The sequence below is a fragment of the Platichthys flesus genome, chromosome 7, assembly GCF_949316205.1.
Source record: "Platichthys flesus chromosome 7, fPlaFle2.1, whole genome shotgun sequence".
Taxonomy (NCBI): Eukaryota; Metazoa; Chordata; class Actinopteri; order Pleuronectiformes; family Pleuronectidae; genus Platichthys; species Platichthys flesus.
This window is the reverse complement of record NC_084951.1, coordinates 8,373,230-8,397,952: the sequence shown is the minus strand read 5'-3', so window position 1 is coordinate 8,397,952 and position 24,723 is coordinate 8,373,230. Positions and strand designations below refer to the sequence as shown.

General features: G+C 41.3%; 2 protein-coding genes across 4 annotated transcripts; one reads left to right on the top strand and one right to left on the bottom strand.

Moving 5' to 3' along the window:
• Positions 1-275: 275 nt before the first annotated feature.
• Positions 276-5,231, top strand: szrd1 (SUZ RNA binding domain containing 1). The gene is made up of 4 exons (XM_062391237.1): positions 276-426; positions 1,716-1,765; positions 2,583-2,843; positions 3,184-5,231. Exons 1-4 carry the CDS (start codon positions 379-381, stop codon positions 3,293-3,295), a joined length of 471 nt encoding a protein of 156 aa, XP_062247221.1. The 5' UTR covers positions 276-378; the 3' UTR covers positions 3,296-5,231.
• Positions 5,232-5,463: 232 nt separating this feature from the next.
• Positions 5,464-23,214, bottom strand: atp13a2 (ATPase cation transporting 13A2). 3 transcript variants are annotated; one of them, XM_062391233.1, is made up of 29 exons: positions 23,077-23,214; positions 19,371-19,447; positions 18,580-18,747; positions 18,092-18,150; positions 17,909-17,975; positions 17,745-17,824; positions 17,514-17,591; positions 17,355-17,424; positions 17,125-17,259; positions 16,946-17,012; positions 16,091-16,222; positions 15,634-15,795; positions 14,766-14,876; positions 14,528-14,574; positions 14,227-14,415; positions 13,939-14,145; positions 12,881-12,991; positions 12,446-12,602; positions 12,089-12,200; positions 11,869-11,993; positions 11,560-11,738; positions 11,087-11,179; positions 10,860-10,939; positions 10,314-10,466; positions 10,107-10,203; positions 8,406-8,629; positions 8,127-8,278; positions 7,811-7,980; positions 5,464-6,345 (listed from the first exon to the last, which is right to left on the bottom strand). In XM_062391233.1, exons 1-29 carry the CDS (start codon positions 23,087-23,089, stop codon positions 6,178-6,180), a joined length of 3,483 nt encoding a protein of 1,160 aa, XP_062247217.1. In that variant the 5' UTR covers positions 23,090-23,214; the 3' UTR covers positions 5,464-6,177. The 3 variants fall into 3 exon arrangements, with proteins under 3 accessions (XP_062247217.1, XP_062247218.1, XP_062247219.1); XM_062391234.1 differs by lacking the exon at positions 23,077-23,214 and adding an exon at positions 20,269-20,467; XM_062391235.1 differs by lacking the exon at positions 14,766-14,876.
• Positions 23,215-24,723: the final 1,509 nt, after the last annotated feature.

The window sequence follows — 24,723 nt, the reverse complement described above, 5'->3', positions numbered from 1 at the left end:
AATATCTTCTACATCGGCTCTGCCCAGTTAAGCTAACATGTTAGTGACACATTACTTTTGCAATGTTTTTTCGTCATTCTTCTCATTTGAATATTCTATTATATTTATTTGTGTCGTGATGTTGGGTCACAATAAATCCCCTTTTTGCTGTGTTGCAGATCACTCCGCTGGTTCCGTGACGTGCAAGCGAGGTCCCTCCGTGATCACCTGAATGGAGGGGGGGGGGGGATCCGTCAGTGTGACGTCACGGGCCGCAGACAGCCGGGGGGCGGGTCGCTGCGAGCAGGAGCAGCCCAGCAGGAGTGAGGGGGACTCGGGAGGAGTCAGGGGCGAGCGGCCGCCTCTTCCACCAAACAGCGTGTCTGAGCAAAATGAAACATGGATGAGGAGGTCGCAGAAAGTTGGGATGAAGCTGCGGACAGTCGGGTAAATACCGAAGCGCTCCGTGCAGCTCCGCCGCGAAGCTGCCGATCGCGTTGTTGTCAACTTTGTTTCCGCTCTGGTGCGTTCAGAAGTTCCCATTACGTTTATTTTCCGCGTTCACGACTCCCACGGGCCAACAATGTGGCTAATGCTAATGCTAGCGCTGCGAAACTTGGCGAGCTATCGTCAAGTAGCTGTCGAGCGAGACGGGTTTAACACAAACAAGCCGCGGGACGATAGTCATTTCTCCCTGACTTCACATGGGGTGGCGTTGCTGTGCCCGTTTAATGGCTGAGCAACACGCACGAGCTGAGCCAAGTGAAGTTAGCGTCTGGCTAGTGGAGATGCTAAGGCATCGGCTAATGCTAGGCTAACTGTGGAGTACATGGCTAACATGGAAAACCTGTCAATTGGATATTGATTTTGTAACCTCCCGACACAGGATCACCCACTACAGCCTCATTGAGTTGTGAGAATATTACGATGTAGAACTGTTATTTGAAGAAAATGTCAACTGGAACACAGTTTCCTAGAAATCCGACCAAGCGGCTGACGACGAGTCTTCGCCCCGCGGATCACTTTGAGGTGTCCACATTTTGTGAGGAAGATGAGTAACTTCACGGGATCGTTGGCCCTCACTTATCAGATTTGAAAATGGAGCCTGACTCAACCTGCTCATATCGAAACGCTAGCAGGCGGGAGGTCGGCGTGCTGAACTAACTTGTTGGCTTCCTGTTAGGTTACAAGGCCATGTAGTTGGTGGAGCACATGATATGATTGGCCTTGTTAACAACTCGTAGCCGAGCAGCGAGGTAGTTCGCTGGCCACACAGGCGAGCGGTTACCCCCCCAGGTAACATTCCTTTAAGCACTAGCAGTCGTGGCGGTGGTCTGGCAGACCCTCACCAGCTCACGACGTCAAACAACGTGGCTCTGAGAAGAAGTGAACGTCACCAGCTAGTCCCCCCCCCCACCACCCACCGAGGTCCAGATCAATAATCTGTGACTTTGGTTGGTTTGTGGGAAACGTGAATAAAAAGCAGCCTCAGCGAGCCCCTTCTTAGAAAGTTTCTGTGTCAACATCTGCAGGCTAATGTTGGCTAGCTGAGCGGGTCTCTCCTGACTTGGCAGCTCCCCGACACATGTATAAATAGCCCGTAACTGAATCCTTCTCTTCCAGCCGCTCAACTACTTGCCTCATACCTGCAGAACTTTTCTTCGCATCCACACTCAACGTGACCTGGTTGTTTGTTTCCACGAATACATGTCTGAGTAATATTCTCTCTCCCACAGGAAATGGAAAAACGGTTAGAAGAGAAGCTAAGGATCAGCCAGACAGAAAGGTAAACCCACAGTTGTAATTCTTTTAAAAGTTTATTTGACCTTTCTTTTCAAAACCCTCTCCCTCTAGTGTCCAACCATCCACACGCTGTAGTCGCTGTGTCTTCTTATGTGCATCATAAAGCTTTCCATTCATCTTGTTCTCTCTGAACCTCTCGTAAAAGACGTTTTTGTACATCTTAACAAACTGGGTTTTCCTCTGTTTGATTTCTTCCCTCGGCCCATTCCATTAAAATGGTTCTTACTTGTCTTTATTAGTACCTACCTGACCACAAGACTTTTCACAAACTACTATGAGCCACTCATCAGTTCACTATGCATGTGATCTCTGAGGAACTAATAATGCACTGGTTCATTCATATGGCTGGTACCTACTTTATTAGGTAGATAGGATATTAGTCTGACCTGACTGATGGATGTAACAGTCTCCAGTTACATTCATTCCCAGTTTTAGCCTCACAGTAATTTCCTGTCATAACTTAAAATGTACACAAAAAAGTTTCATGCAGAGTAAAATGCAGTTTTTCATCAATGGAAACACTGGTAAAGGATTCTGTATTGATACTGTACCTTTAGCTGAGGTGTTTGTATTAGGAGGGGAATAAATTGGATTGTTGCATCCCCATTCTTCATACAAATATTTTTGTCAACTGTTAAACTAAGCTTACTTGAAGAACACATACTAACTATTTCTTTATCACATGTTATATTGATGAGCAAGAAAAAACTGAATCACTCCTGTGTGTTTTTTTTGTCTTTTGGTCATGTTTGTATCTTCTAAGCTACTGACTTAATGATATGATCTTGTCCTCCCCCCAGGGAGTCCAGTAACAATTCTCTGTTAAAGACAACCATGATGATACAGGACGACTCTCCACCAGCGGGGCCCCCACCTCAGATACGCATTTTGAAGCGGCCGACAAACAACGGGGCACTAGGTTCCCCCTCGAATCAGAACAGACCTACACAGCAGGTCAAGTCTCTGGCTCAGCGAGAGGCGGAGTACGCAGAGGCAAGGAAGAGAATCCTGGGCAGCGCATGCCCAGAGGAGACGCCTCAAGACAAGCCCAACACTGACAGGTAACATTCCACAAATATTGACAGGCTGAGAACTGAGAACTTGCTAGGTGACAGTTGTAAACACCTGTGGTTGTTAAGCATACAAATATTATAAAAATAGCTGTTTCCTATGTGAAAAAACTGTATATATGTTAGCAACACATGCTAACATTCAGCAAAAATTCTTTAAAATGTGTCTAAATTCAGTTCTGAAGCTAACTGTCCTAAAACCAAGATGGAGCTCCTTAACTAATGAGAGACTGCAGGGATCCTTTAATCCGTGAGCCCTTTCTCTCTGGCTGCTGGCATTTGGAAAAGACTGCTGTCTCTAATTAATTCCCGTTTCCTCTCTTTCTGACAGGCCAGGACGCAATAACTCTACAATGCCTTTAGAGGACACCCGATCAACCAATCACACTGTCCGACAGCCAGCCGGTCCAGACGGCACCCATGGCTTCCGACAGCACAGATAAGTGGGCCGCAGCCATCGAGAGGAGAGAGGAGAAGGATCAGGGGCCTCCTGCGAGCAAAGACACATTGTATTCTTAAACTTCCTTCAGTTCTATGATATCAGAGGAGCAGTGAATTACAGAGGAGCACTGCTGCTCCTCTCCTCCCACCAGCAGTCGTGTGGAACTGCCAGGGAGCGAGGAACTCCAGGAGGAAGTCAAACATGCTCTTTCCTCTCTCCCAATCCCCTATTTAACACTGTGATTATGGACACCTTCTGGACTCACTGTGATGATCCCTTTAAGAGACGCCTCTCACCTCCATCTCGCTCCTCCTTCAGTGCCCGGCGGCTCCTTCTCAGGATGCCTGCAAGGCAGAAGCAAAGACTTTAGAGGAGACGTGATGGGCCATAGCAAAATGAGATGAGCTGGTACTTGTGCAGCAGCTTCTCCCCAGCAATAATACCACACAACCCATCTCAAAATATTAGTGTTTTTAGTTTTTCAGATGTTGGTTCACTATTTTTTTTAGAATCTTTTTAAGGACGACCAAGTGCAGACTAAAGTATTTAATTATTATTCACCACACAACAGCAATTATGAAGATTTTTGGATAATAAACAGCAGTAGCTGCAGTTGGTATTGAATAGACAGCATTCAAAGTTTTGCAATTTGTGTTAAAATGCCACATTTCGGTTTTTACACAGTTTGAACACAGACCCCAGGGCTGCAGCTTGTGGTGTCAGATCTCCCACAGTGAACTCCCCCCTAATGCTGAGTATTTAATTGCTACCTATTCAGTAACTGAGCTGTTAGCATTACCAGTGCACCCCTTATGTGTATATTGCCATTTGTTTTTAAAAAACTGAGGGTAAGGGTCATGTGTGTCTAGTTGTATGTCTGACATGTTATGTTTACGGTGTTTGTTTTTTAATTAAGCTTTACAGCTGTCTTCTTTTGATTGTCACTTCATTATTTCTATTTAAAAGTAAAAGCAAAAAAAAAAAAAAAGATTGTGGATTTAGGTCCATTTTTAAGTAGCTTTTTCTGCCCTTTTGTATGAGATTGCAGCAATGTCAGCAGTATTTTAATCAAAATGAACCAAAAGCCCATTTAAAGATCAACCTGTTCATGTTCCAGGTAAATCGGATGTCATTATTTGAAGGTGTTGTTGGCAGCAAGTCAAGGGAGGTTCAGGCGGGGGAAATGAACTCACTGCTGTACTTCAATGGCCGATACGTCGCGTCTGAACCTTGTCGTCGGCACGCCCGTCCTTCACTGACGTACAGCATGTAGGAACTCAGGTGCAAGTGATTGAGACTGAATGAATGAAATGAACGAAGATTGTATTTTTCCAGCAGGTTTGACTGCGCAAAAAGCAAATGTCCATACTTGAGTTTGGGTCGGCACTTTGTTGGAAGAAGTGCTCTGTGAACTTGAAACAATGTTCACGTCCCAAGATGAATGTTTTATTTTTGTCTCAAGTGTTGGCATCTTAGTCACGACATGAAACGGTAACACCCACTTTGCTCTCGTGTTCAGCACCTGATGGTCCACTCCTCAAATGTAGACACAGCTGGATGTGAACCAGAGAAGTAGCAGTTGGCTCACTTTCTGCTGTGCCCCGATTGACATGACAAGGTTTTCCACATTTACCTGTTCAAATGGAGAGATCTCCATAAAGCCATATTCAACGATGCACATCATCAGTAGGAAAGTAATAAGAATGGTTGAATTCAGCGTGTGCCTCCTGTATCATGTCTTTACTTTGCGGTTGTTGATTTTTATTAGGGTAGTAGAAAGTGAATATATTTGAGGGATAATTCACGATCCTGTTCAAGAGATTTTTTTTTTTAGTGGAGGAAGTCTAGCAGGAGACAGACTTGTCCGGCTGAGCTCTGAGTTAGAACACAAACTGCCTGTAAATACTGATTTAATAAAATGATTTGCCAAAAAAATATATCTGCTGCATGTTGTGATGCTTGATCTTTAAAAGAGGTTCCTTTCTGTAGTCAAAAGTAGAAGTAGTTAATATAGTGGATCCATGCCTGGTGTTATTGCTGATAGAATCCTATTTATGAAAATCTTAAAAAAAAAAAATACTCACCAAGTAGTCTGTGAATGAAACAAATCATAACCTGCACAACTAAAACCAGAACTACACCCGGACAAGAGAGGTGAGAGAAAATGTATATGGTTTTGGTAGCATGACCCTTTATTTACAACATGCAAACCAATAAGTGAGGTCTACTCATAATCACAACGATCATTGATTGGAAATATGAACACAATTCAACACACACTATGGTATAAATACATAAAAATAGTTTTTATTAAGAGGTAGACACAACTTTGCATTGTTGGGGAAATTTTAGTTGCAGCTCAGACATCTGCACTGTTGACTGACAGTCAACCTGCTCCTGTAGATACATGCTGCACAACATCAGGAGAATATGCACTGTTCTCACTCAGGAGGCCGGTGTAGGTTCTGGTCCAGGCACTTGTCATCTCACACTCCCTCCTGGCAGGTCTGCCTGCTCGTACCATCAGACCTGTGCAGCTCATCCTGAATGCAGCAGCTCGACTGGTCCTTTATCTAAATTCACTCATGCTCCTCCACTCCCTTCACTGGTTCCCAGTGGCTGCCTGCATCAGTTGCTCCCTCCCTGCGAGCTAGCCACTCAACAAAATCACGGCTGTTTGCTGTTCTGGCTCCTAAATGGTGGAACGAAAGAAATCTCTTCCGACTACACCGTGGTTAGAATTGTATTTGGATTCTTGTTTTTCTGGGTTTGTACTCACATGGATGAATGCACTTATTGTAAGTCACTTTGGATACAAGTGTCAGCTAAATGAAATGTAGAATTGTAATGACTGTCAAGTGTCCGTCAGAGGGGAAGCGGATGCTAGGACAAGCAGATGAGTGTGTCATCTGTGGGAAACAGAGTCTGATTGAGGGGCGGCCATAATGTCGAGTTAGACAGGAGGCTGTTCAGACGTTTGTAAGATTTCTTGGACGGACGCCTCCCACGCAGCAACCGAAGACAGTTCAGGAGACCCAAGTCAACCAGCACCTGGATGGAGATAAACAGTGAAATGTACAGTTAAAAAGGGCTTCGGTATCATAGAGACATCCATCATGAGTTTATTTGTTACTGGTGCATATAAACAATAAACCTTCTTTTTACAGATATTTTAACTTGTCAGAGCCTGGACTTATGGAGCCGATACCAATGTAAAACAAAAACATGCTTGATACCAATAAATATTAAAACTTATATTAGGAAATGTTTCTCGAGATGTTGCTATGTAACCTTAATGACTAAGAAATGTAATTGAGGCTTGATATTTTATAGTTTAGCCATAAACCGATTTGCGGAATTTTTATAAGTAGGCTCTGCTCTTTGAGGTGATGCTGGAAAATTCATACGGAACATGGCGTGGGTGGGTGGGTGGGGGGGGGGGTTCTATTTGAAACAATGTGATAATAGGAACATTTATATGCAAATGATGTTACCTCAGCACATACTTGGCTCAATCACATAAAAACATTTTCTTTGAAAAGTAGAAATTTCCTTAGAGAGATAAGTGTTTGGGACTAATAAATGCATCTTAATATTAATCTAACATGACCAGGGCTGAAACACTGAATCCGGCCAAGACACAATTTTATTAGAAAAAGAGGAGCTCATGTTGAGAGTCCAGGATTGATACTTTATTGATCCATAGGCCATCACTTACCCCTTTCCTCCATACTAAAAGAGGTTCAGGATATTATCCATTTAAATTATTTAACTTAAAAAATTGACATGCTTGTGTTGATGACGTATGTGATGACGTTCGAAGCCTCGCGAGCCGGCCGAGCACGTCACTGATTCAGGAAATGGTTCGCAGGCTTGGTGTGCGATTCAAATTATAAGGGTCCGCGAAACGCAATGGATTCCCCCTCACACTACTTGTCTTGGGACTTTATTGTGCGTTTGCTTGCAATATATTATAGAGAATTGGGGGGAAAAAAATAATTTATTTCTTAACTTGTACAAACTTGAAGTATCTTTTCTTGCACCCCAGCTACATCTGTGCGCTGTGATAGGATAGTTTCTAAAGCAGGCTAAATTATTTCTAAAAAAGGAAACCGCCTGAAACCCAGCACTGTTGAGAACGGTTGTTTTTTAATAAAAATAAATAATCCATTATCCATTTTGTACGTGTTACGTGTATTGGCATCACAAACATCATGAAATATTTTTTTCAATTCAAAGCTTCACACTCCAAAGCCGTGGTTTCATTATAATTACATTTACATTTAATGTCCACTTGATGGCGCAGTAGAGCAAATGAAGCCTCATGAAGCTTCGGTCCATGAGCAAACCAATTGGATGGAAAGCTTCATCTCGCCATAACTACTTAAAACGGTAACTATAAATGAGAATCTGGAATGATGAACTCTGAGGAAGTTCTAACTGGGGGAAGCAGAATACAGTGGCAGACACGGTGTTGAAGACAACAATAGTCAAAAAGCTTCACGACCACACTCACCTCCACAATGAAACAGACGAGGAAGTTGAGAGCAGCCACAGCGACGATAAGCATTTTGTAGTTCATATCAGGGATGTCGTACAGTGAGAGGAGGGAAGCTGCAGGCCCAGGGTGCAACACCAGCCAGGTCATCACGGAGAAGAGGGTGATCAGCAGACAGAGGAAGATCACTGCGAATTTGAGATGAGATTTTTTTTTTAGACATTTTTCATTATATTCACTTTATATTAGATTAACCCATTTTTTGGCACTGCTCTGAACACACACCCTTCCAACCCCCCCTAAACCCTCCTGATGCTTATTACTGATGACTCACCATTGTAGTAAAGCGGTTTTTTGTGGGGGTAGCTCTTTGTGACCACCACAGCCATGATGATGTACTGGAAACCAGACAAAGCAAACACACTGGTGTCCTCCATGTTGGGTAGATTTTCTATTCCGAATACTGTTGAGTTGAGTGGGATATACCTAAAATCATAAAACAGATTTGTATAAACATAATTTGTAAACAGGATTCTAATTGGTCCCCAGAACTGAGACGGTTGATAAGGAAAAATGTTCCGATGGGAAATAAAAACAACCTCTTTCTACTGACCAGTCCTGTGAGGTGGTGATGAAGAGTGCAGCCAGCTGGCCCAGGATGATCAGGCAGCTGTGGATGAAGAGGCTGCCGAGGACAGGCAGGGCCATAAGGTTGGCTGTGGGTCTGATGGGATGCAGCTGGTTGCTGGGGCCCCCTTTTCCCATCACGATGGCCAGAGTGGTCACCAAAACAATGTCAAAGTACAGGAACTGCAGGTCAGCCACAGATGTGTTCATCTGGACAAACACAATAAGAAGTTGCATGTTAAAAGGTCTGCTAACCCTGCCTGCGGAGAACTGCATGCCTGTCGCGGGAACGTGCACAGTTACTGCTGAAATCACCGATATTATGACAAGGTTTGATGGAAAAATGTGGCCTTGTCTACACTGCTGCTGATATTTGTCTGAACAAGTATTTTCCCCTCAGTTTAAAACAGTGTTAATTTTGGCAGCTATTTTTGATTTAGTCTTAGTCTTAGTCTTTTGACGAAAATGCATTTTAGTTTTAGTCACATTTAGTCATTTTTATCCTTGTTAGTTTTAGTCTAGTTTTAGTCAACTAAAACAAATTCCATTTTAGTCTAGTTTTAGTCACATTTAGTCATTTTTATCCTTCTTAGTTTTAGTCTAGTTTTAGTCACATTTAGTCATTTTTATCCTTCTTAGTTTTAGTCTAGTTTTAGTCACATTTAGTCATTTTTATCCTTCTTAGTTTTAGTCTAGTTTTAGTCACATTTAATAGCCACATTAAACTCCTTTTCTATAAAAACATATAGCTGCAACCTAATAGCTTAAAAATATATATTTAGTTTTAAATGTGAAAACAAAAAGGGAGAGCAGGTCAGACTGGAGCCGGACACAGAAACTGAACATCGGTACAAACCAACTTCAGCTTCTGCTTTGATCAAAAAGCTGCAGCGCTGATCTCAGATCAGCTGAGACCAGAGAAACTCTGCGTTTTCACTGTTTCCATAGTTAAGAAGCAGTCAGTCACTGAGCGGCACGTGAACGTGCTCTGCTTTCACTGTGTCTCTCTGAGCGAGTGCGCGGGGCGGGGGGCGGAGCTACGGACCGGAGCGCTATCTGGGGCGCGCACACACACAGACACACACGCTCCTGATACTTCATGACGGCCTGATACGATGATGTTTTAAAAATTATTGTGACTTAGTCAACCACCAACATTTTCGTCTCGTCTCATCTCGTCAACGAAAATTAAAATAGATTTCATCATAGTTTTTATTTTCAAAGATTCGTTTTCGTTATGTCTTCGTCTCGTCTTCGTCATGGAAAAAAGGGTCGTTAACGATTATATTTCGTCATCGTCTTCGTCAACGAAATTAACACTGGTTTAAAAAAAAGTTTTCTCTGCCCACACAACCTTTTGATTTACGTAATATAGGTCTAGACTAGAACACAAAAATTACTATAATCGCTCAGGCAAGCATTTCAGACCAGTAGGTGACATCTTGATCACAAATCTTTCACCCAAAACAACTTGCTCTAACAAGTCCTCACCTTTGGTCGTTCCATTCCTCGCCCGTATCAAACTGGGCAGTGGGCCAACACACTAAACTGTATTTGTAATGGTTTCTTTTTTTTTCCGCAGGTCAAATCAGAAGTTTTCTTGTAGTGTGGTGTTTTTTTCAGTGTCTTGTGTCAGATCAGTAATCTGCTGCTCCAAGTTTCGACAGTGAGGGTGGCTGCTACTCACTGTGTGAAGGATGAGGACGGAGCAGAACTGAATGAGGCTGTACAGGGCCATGTATCTGAAGAGACAGAAGGAGGTGACCAGAGAACACCGGCCCTCTCTGCAGAGACAAGAAGCCAAAAGGTGTTGTTATTTCTTACACTAAAGATACTGTACCACAAACATAAGCTGTGTTGGGTTTCAAAGAAGTCATCACCATCACTTCCTCACCTGATGAGCAGCGGCACACAGCTGATGTTTTCGTTTCTGGAAGTGAAAGGTGAAGCAATCGAAGCTTCGGCTTCAGACAAGGAAACCCCCACATCAGCAGCTCTCAGGGCTCCACAGTCATTGGCCCCGTCCCCGCACATGCCCACCCGGTAGCTGCAGTGACAGAAGAGGAGCATTATAAATTCACTAAGAGCTGGTGTCTTATTTAAAGTCAGGTAGTAGGGCTTAGCGTTTGCCACAGTGGCAAGTCACTGACATAATGGAGCCGGATTCTACATTGGCTTTAGTATTCAGAAAAAAGAAATGTGTACATACTGTGTTGTAAATTCAGATTTAAATTAATACATTGCAATTGTTGCCCATCAATCAACACTTTTATAAACATGACAAAGTAAAAACATGTTTTTACATTTTTTTTTATATATATAAAAAAAAAAATCATAAATAAATACTGCAATAACTTTGATTCATCTCGCTAGCTTAAATTACTCTTAGGAGTTGTCTATTGCTTGATTGGAGTAGACTGTTCATGATGTTTGAACTCACTCTAGATTCTGCAGCTCCTTCACCAGCTGGGTTTTCTGGTCAGGAGTCATGCGTGCAAATACTGTGGTTCGCATCAAAACCTGAAAAGCCGGAACATCAAGACAAAGTAGAGTAATGTCTTTGTATTGACCAAACTATAATTTAACTTCTTTAATTTAATCCTTCTTCAGGTCACAGCTTGGCCCATTCTCCGAATATTTCTGCTAGGATTACACATCTTACATTACCTTTGGCAAATGCTCCGGGAAGTGGTCACGAAGCGCAGCAAAGGACTTGCCATTAATTGCCAAGTGATAACCAGACCACCCTTGGTACAGACCCTGGGAGAAGAGGTAAGAACGTCAGTAACCGCAACGTTAATTCATCCTGACAGTATAGAAACACAAGCCATGATGGTGATTTTATGTGCTAATGAGAAAACTCCTTAATTATCCAATATGAAAAAGCGGATTAGTAAACACTGATTTCCACAGATTGGCCTCTGAGGAAAAGACAATGATTCCTACTCAGTCTGATATGATGAAGGTCATCCACTCTAACATTCATCACAGAGAAGCATAGTTGTGGCTACAGTCAAAACTGCCAGGGACAGAAAGGCTCAAGAGAGACCTATGATCCGTGATTCTTCCCAGATGTTGACAACTGTCTTGAGGAGCGTGAGGACCAGTGCATGGCAGTGTTGTGTCTGAGCAGGACTAACCCACGTGTTGATCTCTACTGAGATTTCTGAAGCAGTTGTCAAATCGTCTTCCAGTGTGAACCTTAGCGTGGGCATGGACTGGGCAGTTTGGGGGGTGGCATTGACGAATATCACCCTCTCATCATATCCCACCATCCGGCAGCTTTTTGCTACATTTACTGCTGTCAAAATATTGTCACCTGTGTGAACAAAACATAATGATTAATTCAAAAGAAAATCATATGTAATCGGGAAACAATAGTTAATATGCATAGTAATAACCCTCATATCTTAAAATTAGTATCCTCTCAGTATCAGAATTTCTCTCACCAGTGACCATGACGCTGCGAAGTTGTGCCTGTCTCAGGATGTCGATTGCATCGGCACTATCTGGCTTCACCAAGTTCTTCATCATTAGCAAACCCAAGAACTGCATGTCCTTCTCTACCTCCTCTCTGTGGACAGACACAAGGGCATCAACCCACAGCTCATCTTCTATTGCTTAAAGAAAGCAAATAAAAATGTCTAGACATACAGACTGGGCTCTCACCGTTTAATGGTCCTGGGGTCAGTGTTGTTATCTAAGGGTTTATAGCCAAGTGCAAGAACCCTGAGGCCTTCACTGGAGAAGCTGCGTAGTTTGTTGGAGAACTGTGCCGGCACTATAAACAGAAAGAATTGCATTGAATATAAATGTCACAGAAAATTAAAGACACAAAAAAGTGTATTGCTATACTCTACATTTAGAGAAAGCCTGTTTGCTATTAATGATAAATGATGTAATACAGTCTTCTATATATATATTTACGCTTTAAAATGACTAGTTCACTTAAACATGAGAAGTAAAACATAAAGTAAGGCTCTCACTTAAAGCCTATTTAGTTATTATTATTATAAAGTTTCTGACCCGTTTCTGCTCGACAGAGGCTCGCCACCATCTCAGGGGATCCTTTAATGAAAGCGAATGCTGAGTGACCCCCGCCGACCACAGTGACCACACTCATCCTCTGCAGCGCAGAGGAGAAGGGAAATCTCTGAACAAGAGCCACCGCCTCACTGGTGGACTGAAAATGAAATATAAAAAGGAAAGACAAGAGACGAGAATAAGTTCTGCATTTCTGAAACCTTTCAGTTTTAAAAATTTCCTTGGACCAGGAACAATACACATGCCAAGTGTGAAGCTGATCAGATGAACATTTATTGAGATATGCAAATTAATTATAGACAGAGATTTCTGGAATTATTAGATGGACGGAACAATCAATGCAGGTTCAACAGTGTTACAGTGTTTGTTCAATTCAGCAACACAAAACTCCCAATTGTTGATGCCAGGGACACTCACTGTTCCTTGAGCTTGGAGCTGATGAGTCGGAGGTCTCATAACAGCCAAAACTTTGTAACCTCCAAACTCTGCATCCAACACCTTCCCATCTTCCTCAGGCTCCTGGAGGGTCTGGAAATTATACAGAAATATGGATGTTTAATAAATGTTATAATGGAAATTAGCTGTGAGAAGAAATCACACAGTAGGAGAGGGGAAATTAATCGCTTGAAGGGTGCAAAATCATTAAGTAGTTTTTATTATGTCCCAGAGGTGTGAACAAGAGGGAAACTGTAAAACCATTATTATGTTTAAACGGAATAGGAAAATCGTGTTTTTTCTAATTTGGGGGATTTGTGAGATTTCAATTTGTGTAAAATGCTAATTTTGGAGTAGAACAATTGTCAAGTGTCAAACCTCAATTCTGTTGGAGTACTGACAAAATGTGTTTGGTGCACCAACTATTCAAAATGAACAATTGCGCAAAGCTGGCATTAAAGAAACACTATGCATTGTTTTACATTAAAATAGCCGCTTCATTATTGGTTTTAATGGTAAATCGACTTAAACTAGGGTGAATGATGCTGCTCCTTACCCTAAACATTTGTTCTTACATGTTTATGTAGCTTTAATGATCAGGTTCAATCTCCAGCAAGCAGTAGTCCAGTGGGACCATACACAGTTAGAGCTCCAGGCGACAGATTGAGTTTTTTCTCTCAATCAAAAACTGCATTATCAGACACGGAGCCTGACAGAATCAATCACTATGTGTGGCTGCAGAGGGCATGCTGCTCAGTAAAATTTTACAGAGCGTTTTTTTATAGGTCTGGTTTGATTCAATGTCATCATGGTCACTAAATGGTTTTCAAGTTATACATTTAGGCAACATTCTGGAACTGCTCCTCATCTTTAGACCCTAACATTTACTCCTTTCATTAGATGATTTTGTAATTGTAACCAAAATATATAGCTCATTAGTGGAACTATATATTTTAGCAAAGACAGATATTGTATGCAAACTGTTATCTAAAGCCTTCAAATGATATCCAGTAAATAATATAAGCTTTGTACTATCATACCCAACCAGTGGACTCAATCATCTTGAGCTCCAGAGGGTCTCCAATGGGCTGACCTTGCATCAGTGTCACAGTGTGACAGCAGGCCAGGCCTGAGAGCATGGGCCCTGGGGCCAGGAATCTGGGTTCTGGAACCAGCTCTGAGAAATTGGATGGTCCCGCCTCCATCACTCCCCACACATCCAGACCTTCTTCCGTGAGAGTTCCTGTCTGATAAAAAGAAAAATCCCACTGATTCCATGACTGTTCTCCACATACACAGTAAACTTCAATTGATGGATTCTTCCTCACCTTGTCAAAGCAAAAGAGGGAGACCTTGCCAAAGACATTAATGCGAGGTGGACTAATGCAGAAAATGCCCTGTTTCTTCAGTCTTTGCTGGGCGTAGATGGTGCCTGTGGTGATGGCAGCAGGAAGGGCAGGAGGCACTGCAATGGTCACGATATCCAGGCACCTGATAACTAAATACCCCCAAGACACCTAAACACAGATCACAAGTCAGTGACATCACATAATGTTTGGTTGTCGTCCAGTAAAAAAATAAATCACAAGAACAGAAAACTGTTTACAGTCCATTATAGCTAAAACTTACATTGGCTCTGTAGAGGACAACAAAGTTGTAAATGGTGCCAATAAAAGCTGAAACAAAGGGGCAAACATTTTTTAATTAATGTTCAATAAACGTTTGGTCAAAGGATTGAAATAAATAAACTGGGAAATTCAGCTGCAGAGTTGCTTGTTCTTTTAATTGCACATGTTATGACAGTTACATTTAACTCTTTCCTTCATGCTTGAAACCTAATTAATCAAGTTGCTATTAAAGTTCTTACCCAAAGAGCCCAAAATGAGCAAGAATTTAATAGCATCTTGGTAGAAGCGGAAGTTGATTGGCTGAGGATATAAAATGGAGCTGACCAGGTTTCCCTTGGCTGTGAAAAACCCTGAGAATGAGAAAGAAGACTGAATTTGACTTCAGTAGAGGTCCTACGAAACAAGGAGGCTGGGGCCGTGGCCACAGAAGATGTGAAACTGCCTGAGACTACTGTTAAGAAACATGTGGCAAATTTTAGTGGAGAGGAAGTGATACTATACTAAATGCAGTCTCCTATGGAAACCATTCAACAGCTTTTACGAAAATTGAAACTAAGATTGATAGTCTGTTCGGTCAGAACCTGTTGAGAAACATCTGTCCCGAGTTATCCGATCACAAGTGGTCAGCGCAAAGCACAGGTCTGAGATGTTCTGGGACACATGTGGCCACATTCTTTTCACCGCATGAATGCAAATGTATCCTTGGCCAATATGAGGAACAACCTACCCAGCTGGTGACCTCTGACCCAGTATAGGGTCACAATCAATAAAAATGGTTTTACACTTCGCAGAGTCCATCGTCATTGTTTGTAGCCACAATACCAACACTGATCCCCACATAAGGATTGATACTTTATTCTACTTCTTAGCAGAACTGCATGCTGTGTATTTCTCACTCTCTCACTCATGACACCCCAGTAAACTCAGACTGGTTGAAAACAACATTTGGTCTTCGTGAACCGAAAAGACATGTGATTGTTTGCATCTCACTATAGGTAATTTAGGTAATACCTAATGAACAATGGCCACTAAATTATATATGGTTTGACCAGTAACTGATATCTCACTAAAACGTTACTGCCTCAGGTCACCAGTTTCACTACTCACCAGTGCTCGTCACCACAGCAATAGCACCGCCACTTCCCGCCCCGCCACCTTTGGCCTGAATGAGCTGGGTACCACAGAAGAGTGTGTGTCTGCGCTCAGTCTCTGAGCTGTACCTTCCCTCACCAGCCGGCAGTGGGGTTTTCAGTACCGGGACACTTTCACCTTGACACAGAGACAGATGACAGGTTCATACACCAGTAGATTTTGCAAAAGTTAACGTATGTTTTTACTTAATAAATCCCATGTACAAAATGAAAACTGACAACTGACCACAAGCAAATTGAAACTATTCTATAAACCGATTTTACTTTTTTTTTTTTGTTACTCTGTGATTTCTGAAAGAGTTTCAAGGGCCTAGTTGTTAAAGGAGAAAATTAACACAAAGAGGAGAAAATTATCTTATATCTGAAGTTATAAACATAGTGGCTCCAGTTATATGTTGAGGGTTGATGATCACCTGTGAGCATGCTCTCGTTCACCAGACACTCCCCAGCCAGCAGGGCAGCATCACATGGAAGCAGCAAACCTTCCTGAGGGATGATTAAACAGTCGCCGGGGACCAGCTCCACCGAGCTCACACACTCCTCCACTGAGAAACACACAATAGAGATAATGTCCTTGTAGACAGTGGATTTAATGCAGAATGACTGGGCAGAAACCGGATTCATCCCCTGGCTCAGCTCAGGTTGAAAAGAGAGCTAGAACAAATACGGATGCGTTGATAGAACTGTACTTTTGTTTTTGAGGATAAAGTTTGTTGTGCTGTAAAGCATCACGTTAAACATATCTCATACCAAAACTGTTAAACTGTATCTCAGAGATAATTCTGATAGAACACCTGAAGTTTTACTTCAAGCTTTCAGTACTGAGGAAAGGGGAACTAAAACATTAGTGGTTCAAGGTGCAACTACATACCAGCTACTACTGTCTAACATCTAAAACAACACCTGGTACAGTGTCAGTTAACAAATCAAAGCAAATTATGGTTATTATTATTATATGAAGCCAGGTTTCCAACAGAATTCCTTAAATAGTTGGTAGTAGCAAGGGTGAATGTGCACACATACAAAAGAACCCCCTCATGTGCGATAGATTCTGAGGGACAGGTACACAGACTAGAGAGTGAAAGAAAAGTTCTCGCACACGAGAGAAAACGACATTGATACCTCTTACAGGTTCGCACTGCAGCTGAAACTGAGGTCTGACTGTCTGCATGCCTAGTCACTTGATGGACAATGACCCTAAATAAACAGCCATATCCACACGCATCATTTTCTGAAACAAGAATTTGACATGCAAGATTTGCACTCACCTCCGGAGTTTCTGCGTATCGTAACATTTGTGACTAACTGGGCCATGTCGTGAAGTGTGAGGCTTTGCTGTGGGGTCAGGTAGCATAAAATTCATATAGTTCATATTAACAATAACAAAATAAAAACAATAATCTTAATATTAATATTAAGATTATTAAGTATTCCACAGGAGACTCACCTTACGTGTCTCATAAAGAGAGATGCTGATAGAAAGAATGGATAACAATAAAATACACATGGCGTAGTAATAATAATCGTCAATCATCCACAGGGTGATACTGAAGAACTGGAACACATAGAAAGGGTTGAGGACCTGAAGAAGCAGATAGAGAGCGAGAGACAATACTTATATTTGGAATAAAATACTTTGCACCACAACATCTGTAAAAGAAGGGATTTCCATCTCACCTCATCAAACAGCAATTTTATATAAGGTTTCACAGGCACATCAATAAGGTTGGACCCATAAATGCGTCTCCTGAAAGAATTCATGTTGTGTCACTACTCAGTAGTGTTCAATGAGATTAAACTACCCGCAGATTTCTCCATTTATGCAGCTCTTCCTACCTGAAGCTCTGCTCCAGGTGACTCAGGCCCTTTTGGAAGCCATACAGGTCTTTGCAGGTCCAGTCCTCATTGAGGACACTGCAGACAAAGATGGAAATGCTGTTAAATATATTCTAGAGTTGAATTTAACTGAAATTATCAATGTCCAGCATTTGAGAATTTTCATCCAAATATGCGGCATGAATCCAGTTGCTCTTTCTCTCTTTGTTCCCTCTTTTCCTGTTTCAATACCTAACACGAAGGAAAGCTCCTTTCCTGTCCAGCCAGACGTAGCGCAGCCCTTCAAACAGGTAGTAGCGTAGCAGCGTTTTCTGTAACATGAAAGAGGGACATATCAGTCTGGGAGAGAAGTACACGCTGCAATTTATTCTGAAAAACACACGCTTGCTCCTTACCTCCTCCTGGTACAGCTGAGCTGTATCTCTCCAGTCAGTGACCTCGTGCTCTACCAACAACTCCAAACTAAATAGGAAAAACATGACATAATTAACAGTTAAACCTGTTACTCAGATTCAGTCAATGCATTGTGATGAGAGGCTGAAGATGATGCTGTCAGAGAATAGAAACAGGGAGCTAACCTGCCATCCTCCAGCTCCTCTGTAAGGACATCCACGACATGCTGCTTACCAAAAATGTCCTGAGGGGTTAAGGGTACATAAATGTGTCTGTGAGAGCTGGAAACAAGGCACTGACCAACCAAGATAGCAAGCATCTCATGCAGCTTGTGCTGTAGTGAGACAAAAACATGCTACAGACACAGTCCCTTTTTCTTCTGGTACTAACATCTATGTTGGGTGATAGACGTCACACGTGATAGAGAGATCTAAAGCATAGTGTAAAACTAAGTCACAGATAAAATATATTCTTCATATATATATATACAAAAATTACAAGTTCACATTGTGAAAACTAACAATTAAGAGCATGTTTTATAACAGATAGGAAAGCTCAGTCTAATCATTTATGATCAGGCAAAAATGTGGGACAAAGTGACTCGCAGGTGAGGTGCAAGTCAAATCTAGACAAACGTAGGATCTGTATTAACAGAAGTATTATATTTACTCACTCTTATTAGCAGAACATGTGCTAAAGCCAGAGGGCAGGAGTTGCAGCGTGCGAGGATGCCGAGCCGTGGGCGCCAGTGGATCAATATATAGAGGAAACCTAAGGACAGCACGGCAGCCAGATGAAACATCCACATGCGCCAGCGCACAAACCTATACCCCTGGACGTCCTGGTGAGGAAAAGGACAGTCCATTACGATTCAAACAGCGTTTCAGTTCAGAGTTAAAAAGATACATTTCCATAGACCTGTTAGCATATCAACTCAGATGTTACATGATAAAATAAACTACTTCCTCAAGCCAGATTTGAGCAGTGGCTCGGTTTAACAGCTTAGAATTAGTGATGTGTTGTTCACAAATAATCCGATCTCTTTTGTAAGAAGAGAGGGAGCCAAGCCGTTCCTTTTATAACTGTATAAACATTCTGCTGCCCTAAAGCCACGTCACTGCCTCTGGCGTTAACAGTGAGAACAAAGATTTCTGTTGTTGAGAAGGGAACGGGGGACTTGTCATTAATTACACTGACATGGCATCAAAATTAGCACCAAAATTAGCACCAAAATTAGAAGTACAAGTTTTATAAATGCAGTTAACTCCACAAAAAAAGTCAATACTCAAAAATGATTCTCATCCAAATCTTACCCTATCATATCATCATGAAAATGATTATTTCACACATAAACCAGCCCCCTCCAAAAAGAACGATGAGCCGTTTCTTTGAGCGGCTCTTGGAAAGGAATGAAGTCATAGGATCCAACTCCTTTGAAAAGCAGAATCGCCCATCACTACTTACCATGTGCGAGTCAGGGGAGAGAAGGGGGTCTCGTGGACTGGGTGAGGGGAGTCCGCTCTGCGGCTCCGACACACTACCTACAAAACAAGTTTACAGGTTGTTAACATCAACCGTCCCTCTCATTCAACACTTACATAAACCAGTAAGCACATCCCACCTCCTGATTCAATATTGACACGGATGGCTAAGCTCTAGTTGATCAAAGTTGCAAGCTTCTCTAGCACGTTTCGGATCATGTCAAATATATGAACTTTATGTGAACTCATTATTTATGTTGTCTGTGTTGTCAGACCAACATTAAACTTCACAGCACTACATAGATACTCTATGTCAGTGTGGTAAAAACAGTAGTTTCATTGAAAAACTTCATGTAAAAGAAATACAAGCAATGAAAGAATGTACTGCTGTACAGATGGTTCATATTTGGATTCTTCAGTATAATTCACCTTTATCAAATTGATGATAGTGTTATGCAAAGCTGATTTATTTATCTCAAAACCTTGAACAACAAGTGATTATTTTCAATGCATATTATTATTTTGTGTCTGGTTGGTTTATTTTCAACATATAAATAAAAGACTGAAGAAGTTAAAAAAAAAACGGTGTCTTCATCGATCTGCTTGTGAGCTCATATAGAACTGTCCAGAGTAACTCTGGTGGATTAAAAGAGGACAACACACACACCAGTCACGAAACACAGCTGATTACAACACGTACTCTTTCAGCGCCAATAAAACATTATCTTTACAGGGTTATAAGAACCGTATATATGTCCTGAAGTGTTCGTTTGCCTTAAGTTCTTTTTAATGCTTCTCATTAACTGTGTCGATAACTCAGGAGATAACAGGACGTAAAGTCCGGTGGTAAAACCCATTGTTCACCTAAATCGAATACTCACTTCCGGTTCCCAGGAAAGTACAAAACCAACTTCGTTCATGGCCGACCACTCAGGAGGAAAAATCTGAACTCAACATCAACACGACACCGCCAGTTTAAAATAAGTATATCCCAGAAAGGTTGACGTTATCTGCAGGATAAATGTCAGGGCAGAACTTTTATCTACCGCTGCGGATAAGAATCAACCTGCGGTTCTTCTACTGCTCCTCCAACTTCTGTCGCTCACCTGAGAACAGCGCCCCCTGCGTCTCATACCCGACACATGCCTGATGAGAACCTGCCAAATAGTGCTCCACCACTCACTGATGCGCAAACTGACTTCAGTGAGCTGCGTTGTCACCTTAAAGACTTTTAAACTGATGGAAGAGCCTGGATTGGTTACAATCTAGGAGATGAGGCATCGTGATGATAATGCATATTCAGAAAGTCTTACTTTCTTAAGATAACAGTATAACATCCAAATATTAAAAAAGTATAATTAGACAGACACAAATCAGAAACCATAAGAGTGCTTATAATCAAGTAGTTTAAATGTCATGCCTGATTACCCTCAAACACTCCTTTGTGATTATGTTATTGTTCGCCAACAACATTACAATTTCATAAACACATGGATTTATAATATCCACAGACAAAGTACAGTGTGTGCACAAGTTGTGAATCAGCTGTAGACATATATACAACTGTGTAATGCAACTTTAAAAGGCTGCAGTATCACTTTTTGGTACAAGTAGCACAACCAACTCTGACAATGAATAAACCAACGTATAGGGCTTGTCAACAAAGAAGCAACAATACACTCTTTATCATCAATAAATATTTTAATATAAGAGTTTGATTTTTTGTAAAGGACACCATGTTTGTTCATATGCTTCACTTTTGTATGGACGTCATAACCTGCTGGTACTTGTTGTGCTGGATAGACATGAAGCCACACAGTACATTAACTGTTTCATCGGTTTTGTTATTGTATACATCATTGAACTGAGTCAAGTAGAGTTTTATGGAGGCTGAGCAATGCTGCATTCACATGTACCTTTGAGTCTACTATTCCCCGAACTGGGAGGATGTTCCTCAGACTTGGGTGATGTTCATGTGCTTTTAGTGGAAACGACATGGATACTAGAAAATAAAAAGGTGTGTTTTTTTATTTTTTTTATTTCACAAGTTGATTCCAGGTTTAACTTTTTTTGTATATGACTTTTTAACAGAGTGAATAAATACTCTCACAACATGGACAGCGTTAAACCGTCACATCCTATTATTAGAAATTAAATGTTGGTTAAAAAATGTTTAAGAAACCCACTTAATTAAGTAAATTAAACACAATTAATTAAAAATATCCAATATTTAATTTTGTCTTCAATTTTCTGCATATAGGAGTTAAAAAAACTGCTTTTGACTTTCCAGGTTGTTAAGATTTGAGGGGTTGGTCGTGTGAATTATTTTACTTTTCAGATTAAGCCAACATCACTTGAATACGATTTTTCTACAACATAGTATCGGTTATCCCTATAAAATGTAGATTAATACGTTTGCCATTTTCTGTGCCAGATTACTTGGAACATACATTCACACTGCATGTGAATGAATCTGCTCACTGGTCTACATCTTTGCTTTTGTATTGATAGTACTGTTGCTTCTTTGTTCTTGTTATTATTATTTGGCTTAACACTTTATTGTTAATATGATGACACTCATAGGTAGTCATATTCTTTTCAACAACATTTTGAAGTGGTCTTCAAAATATGCCTGCTGGGTTTTCTGCCTCCCCCTGCACTATTTATTGTTATTTCTAATTTCTCTGTGTTTATTTATTTATTTAATTGGTTTTAAATAAAAAAAATATCTAAATGACTTGGAATGAAACCACTTGTATTTGACAGTAATCAACCCCATGCACAGCAGTGTATTGTTAATGTATTTTAACTTTCAACTGATTTCAAGTAACCAATTCATTCACATACCACACCTACATAGACCCAGAGTCAAGGCATCAGCATTATGGGACTTTAAGTTACCCTTTGTCCCAGGCATCAATCAATAGCCCTGACGAAATCCACAAGTACTTATCATGCATTTCAAAATAAGACTTTATGGGCCCTGCTCTGTTTCAAGCGCAGAACTGATCAAGCTGGAGAAAATCTGTTTCAGCTTCATCCTAAATATAACACTATCAAGCCAAGTAAACTGTCCCTCCCGTCAAAAAAGGGAAATGACTTGGAACAGATGTGAAGAGATAGTCATCTGAGCTGAGGATGCGAAACAACATGTCCCTTACACACTCATCTGTTTCTGTGTGCGGCTCTGTTAAATTCTAGTGTGTGTGACTGTTGCATTTGTCATGGCAGCAAAAGTCAAGATAACTAAGAGAAGGACTCGTGACAGCTGCAACATACATGTACTGGCTGCAGACTGATGGATCCTGGACACTTCTCAGACAGATATACTCACGTAGGACATTTGAGATCTGCTCTCCTATCAATACTTCTATATTGAGAATATATCAAAAGACTGTGTGTGGACAGCCTGATCTGTTGTGAGGGGTTTGAAGCATCAGTTCAGCCTCAGCTCTTAGACAAATCTCTATATATGTTAACACTTGAGGTTGCTGAGTAATAAAGAAGAGTAGCCAGAGGAAGTGGAACATTTAGTTTCCCTCTGTGAGCTATGATCAACTCGAAGCCAGGACAGGTTGATCAGAGCCTTTTTTAGCCAAATGTTAGCAAACACATCTGTGTAACTTAAAGGTTAGTCAGCGTTTTTTGTGGATGAAACGGCTCGTGAGCTGAGATTTTAACGCTCTTACCACGTCTGTCCATGTTTGTGGTCACGACGGCAGCCTCCACATGATCTTGTTGTGTGAATGAGAAGCTTCTTCTTCACACTGAGCTTCTGAGAAACAATGTATCTGCCCCGGTCTGTGAGCTGCTCCTCTCTACGGAAAGACAGGGAGACCAAAACAGTCACAAGCGCGCCCACGTGTGGAGACACCACCAGGCTGATCAACGTTTGGTCACTGATCAATTCAGCTGACCGGGCCACACAGCTGCGTGTTGCAGGCTTTTGGGCATCGCGGGAAGGATAAATACGTCACTTCCTGCGTCACGCGGCGCTCGACCACCCCCACTAATCCATGGTCCACGCCATCAAGTGTAGACCACTAGGTGAACATTTGATGTAAATGGAATAAAAGGTACTAGACAAGGCTTACCTCCTTTTGCCAGTAGGTGGTGCTATCACTATCACTACATACAGACTAATAGATCTGTTCAGGTTAAAACAACTCCAGATCGTATAAATATTTCACCTTTGCCACAGTCTAAGACATTAAAGGAATCTGTGACCACTGACACTGTGACATTAAAGCAAATGAGCATAAAAGTATAACATGTCACTTCCATGAGACAAACTTTTTATTAACTTTTAATCTCCATAGAGTTGAGATGACAATCACCGACTTTAAATGGCCACTTAATTCAAAATGGCCGACGTCCCGTTCGGTCTAGCATATCGATCCAAGTGGGTTTATTGTTTGTGATAAAATGACACATTTCACCACAAATTTGTGTACATGTCGTTCGATCTTGTCATGTAGCCTATGTCCAGTTTGGAGTTAATTGGACAATGTATGTCCGGGATACGACCTCATGTTTTGATGGTGATTCATCCAAATTTGAGGCAACGCCACGATCACACCGTGCGACGAAAACCAAAAATTTGAGTTAGTTTTAATCTCCAAGGAGACAAGATGAAACTCATCAAATTTGAAGTTGATCCTATGAAAGCTCTATGAGGAGTTCATTAAAATACACGTGTAAAACAGCCAAAATGGCCAAAAAATCCATAACGGCCGACTTCCTGTTGCATTAATCAAATTTTGTAAAGATGACAGACAGAATTGCTACATTTCAGGGGGCGCTGTTGAGCCATTTTGCCGTGCCCATTTCAAATTACTCCAGAATACGTGCATTTTCATTGGGCCTGACACACCGGCGAGGTTTGGTGAGTTTTCAAATGAGTTTCTTCGAGTACGTTCAAGCCGTCAATAATGCGATTCATTTTTCCTGAATAATCAAACGAAAAGCAATAGAAATCCTGCTCTTCCCCATCTCTACCATGTATGTCTTGTTTTTAACTGACATATTTGTTATGTTACTATTGAATGTTAATACTCAGGAATTCAGGATGAGGTGATCAGATTTCTATTTGATACTAAATCCAGTCAACCCAGCCAGCCTTTGTGTTTACACTTTGGAAATTTGTGTGGGAAGTTGGGAAGACTTTTTTTGTTGTGTGCCAGATATTATGTTTCAAATGGAGGCTCTATTTCCAATTCAGTATATTTAAGAAACACTAAAAATTTTCATAACACTTTCACAGAGGAATAAACAATATGAAAGAAGGCTTCACTTAGTAAACCATGGAGCCCTGCCATTGAGTGAGCATGAAACAG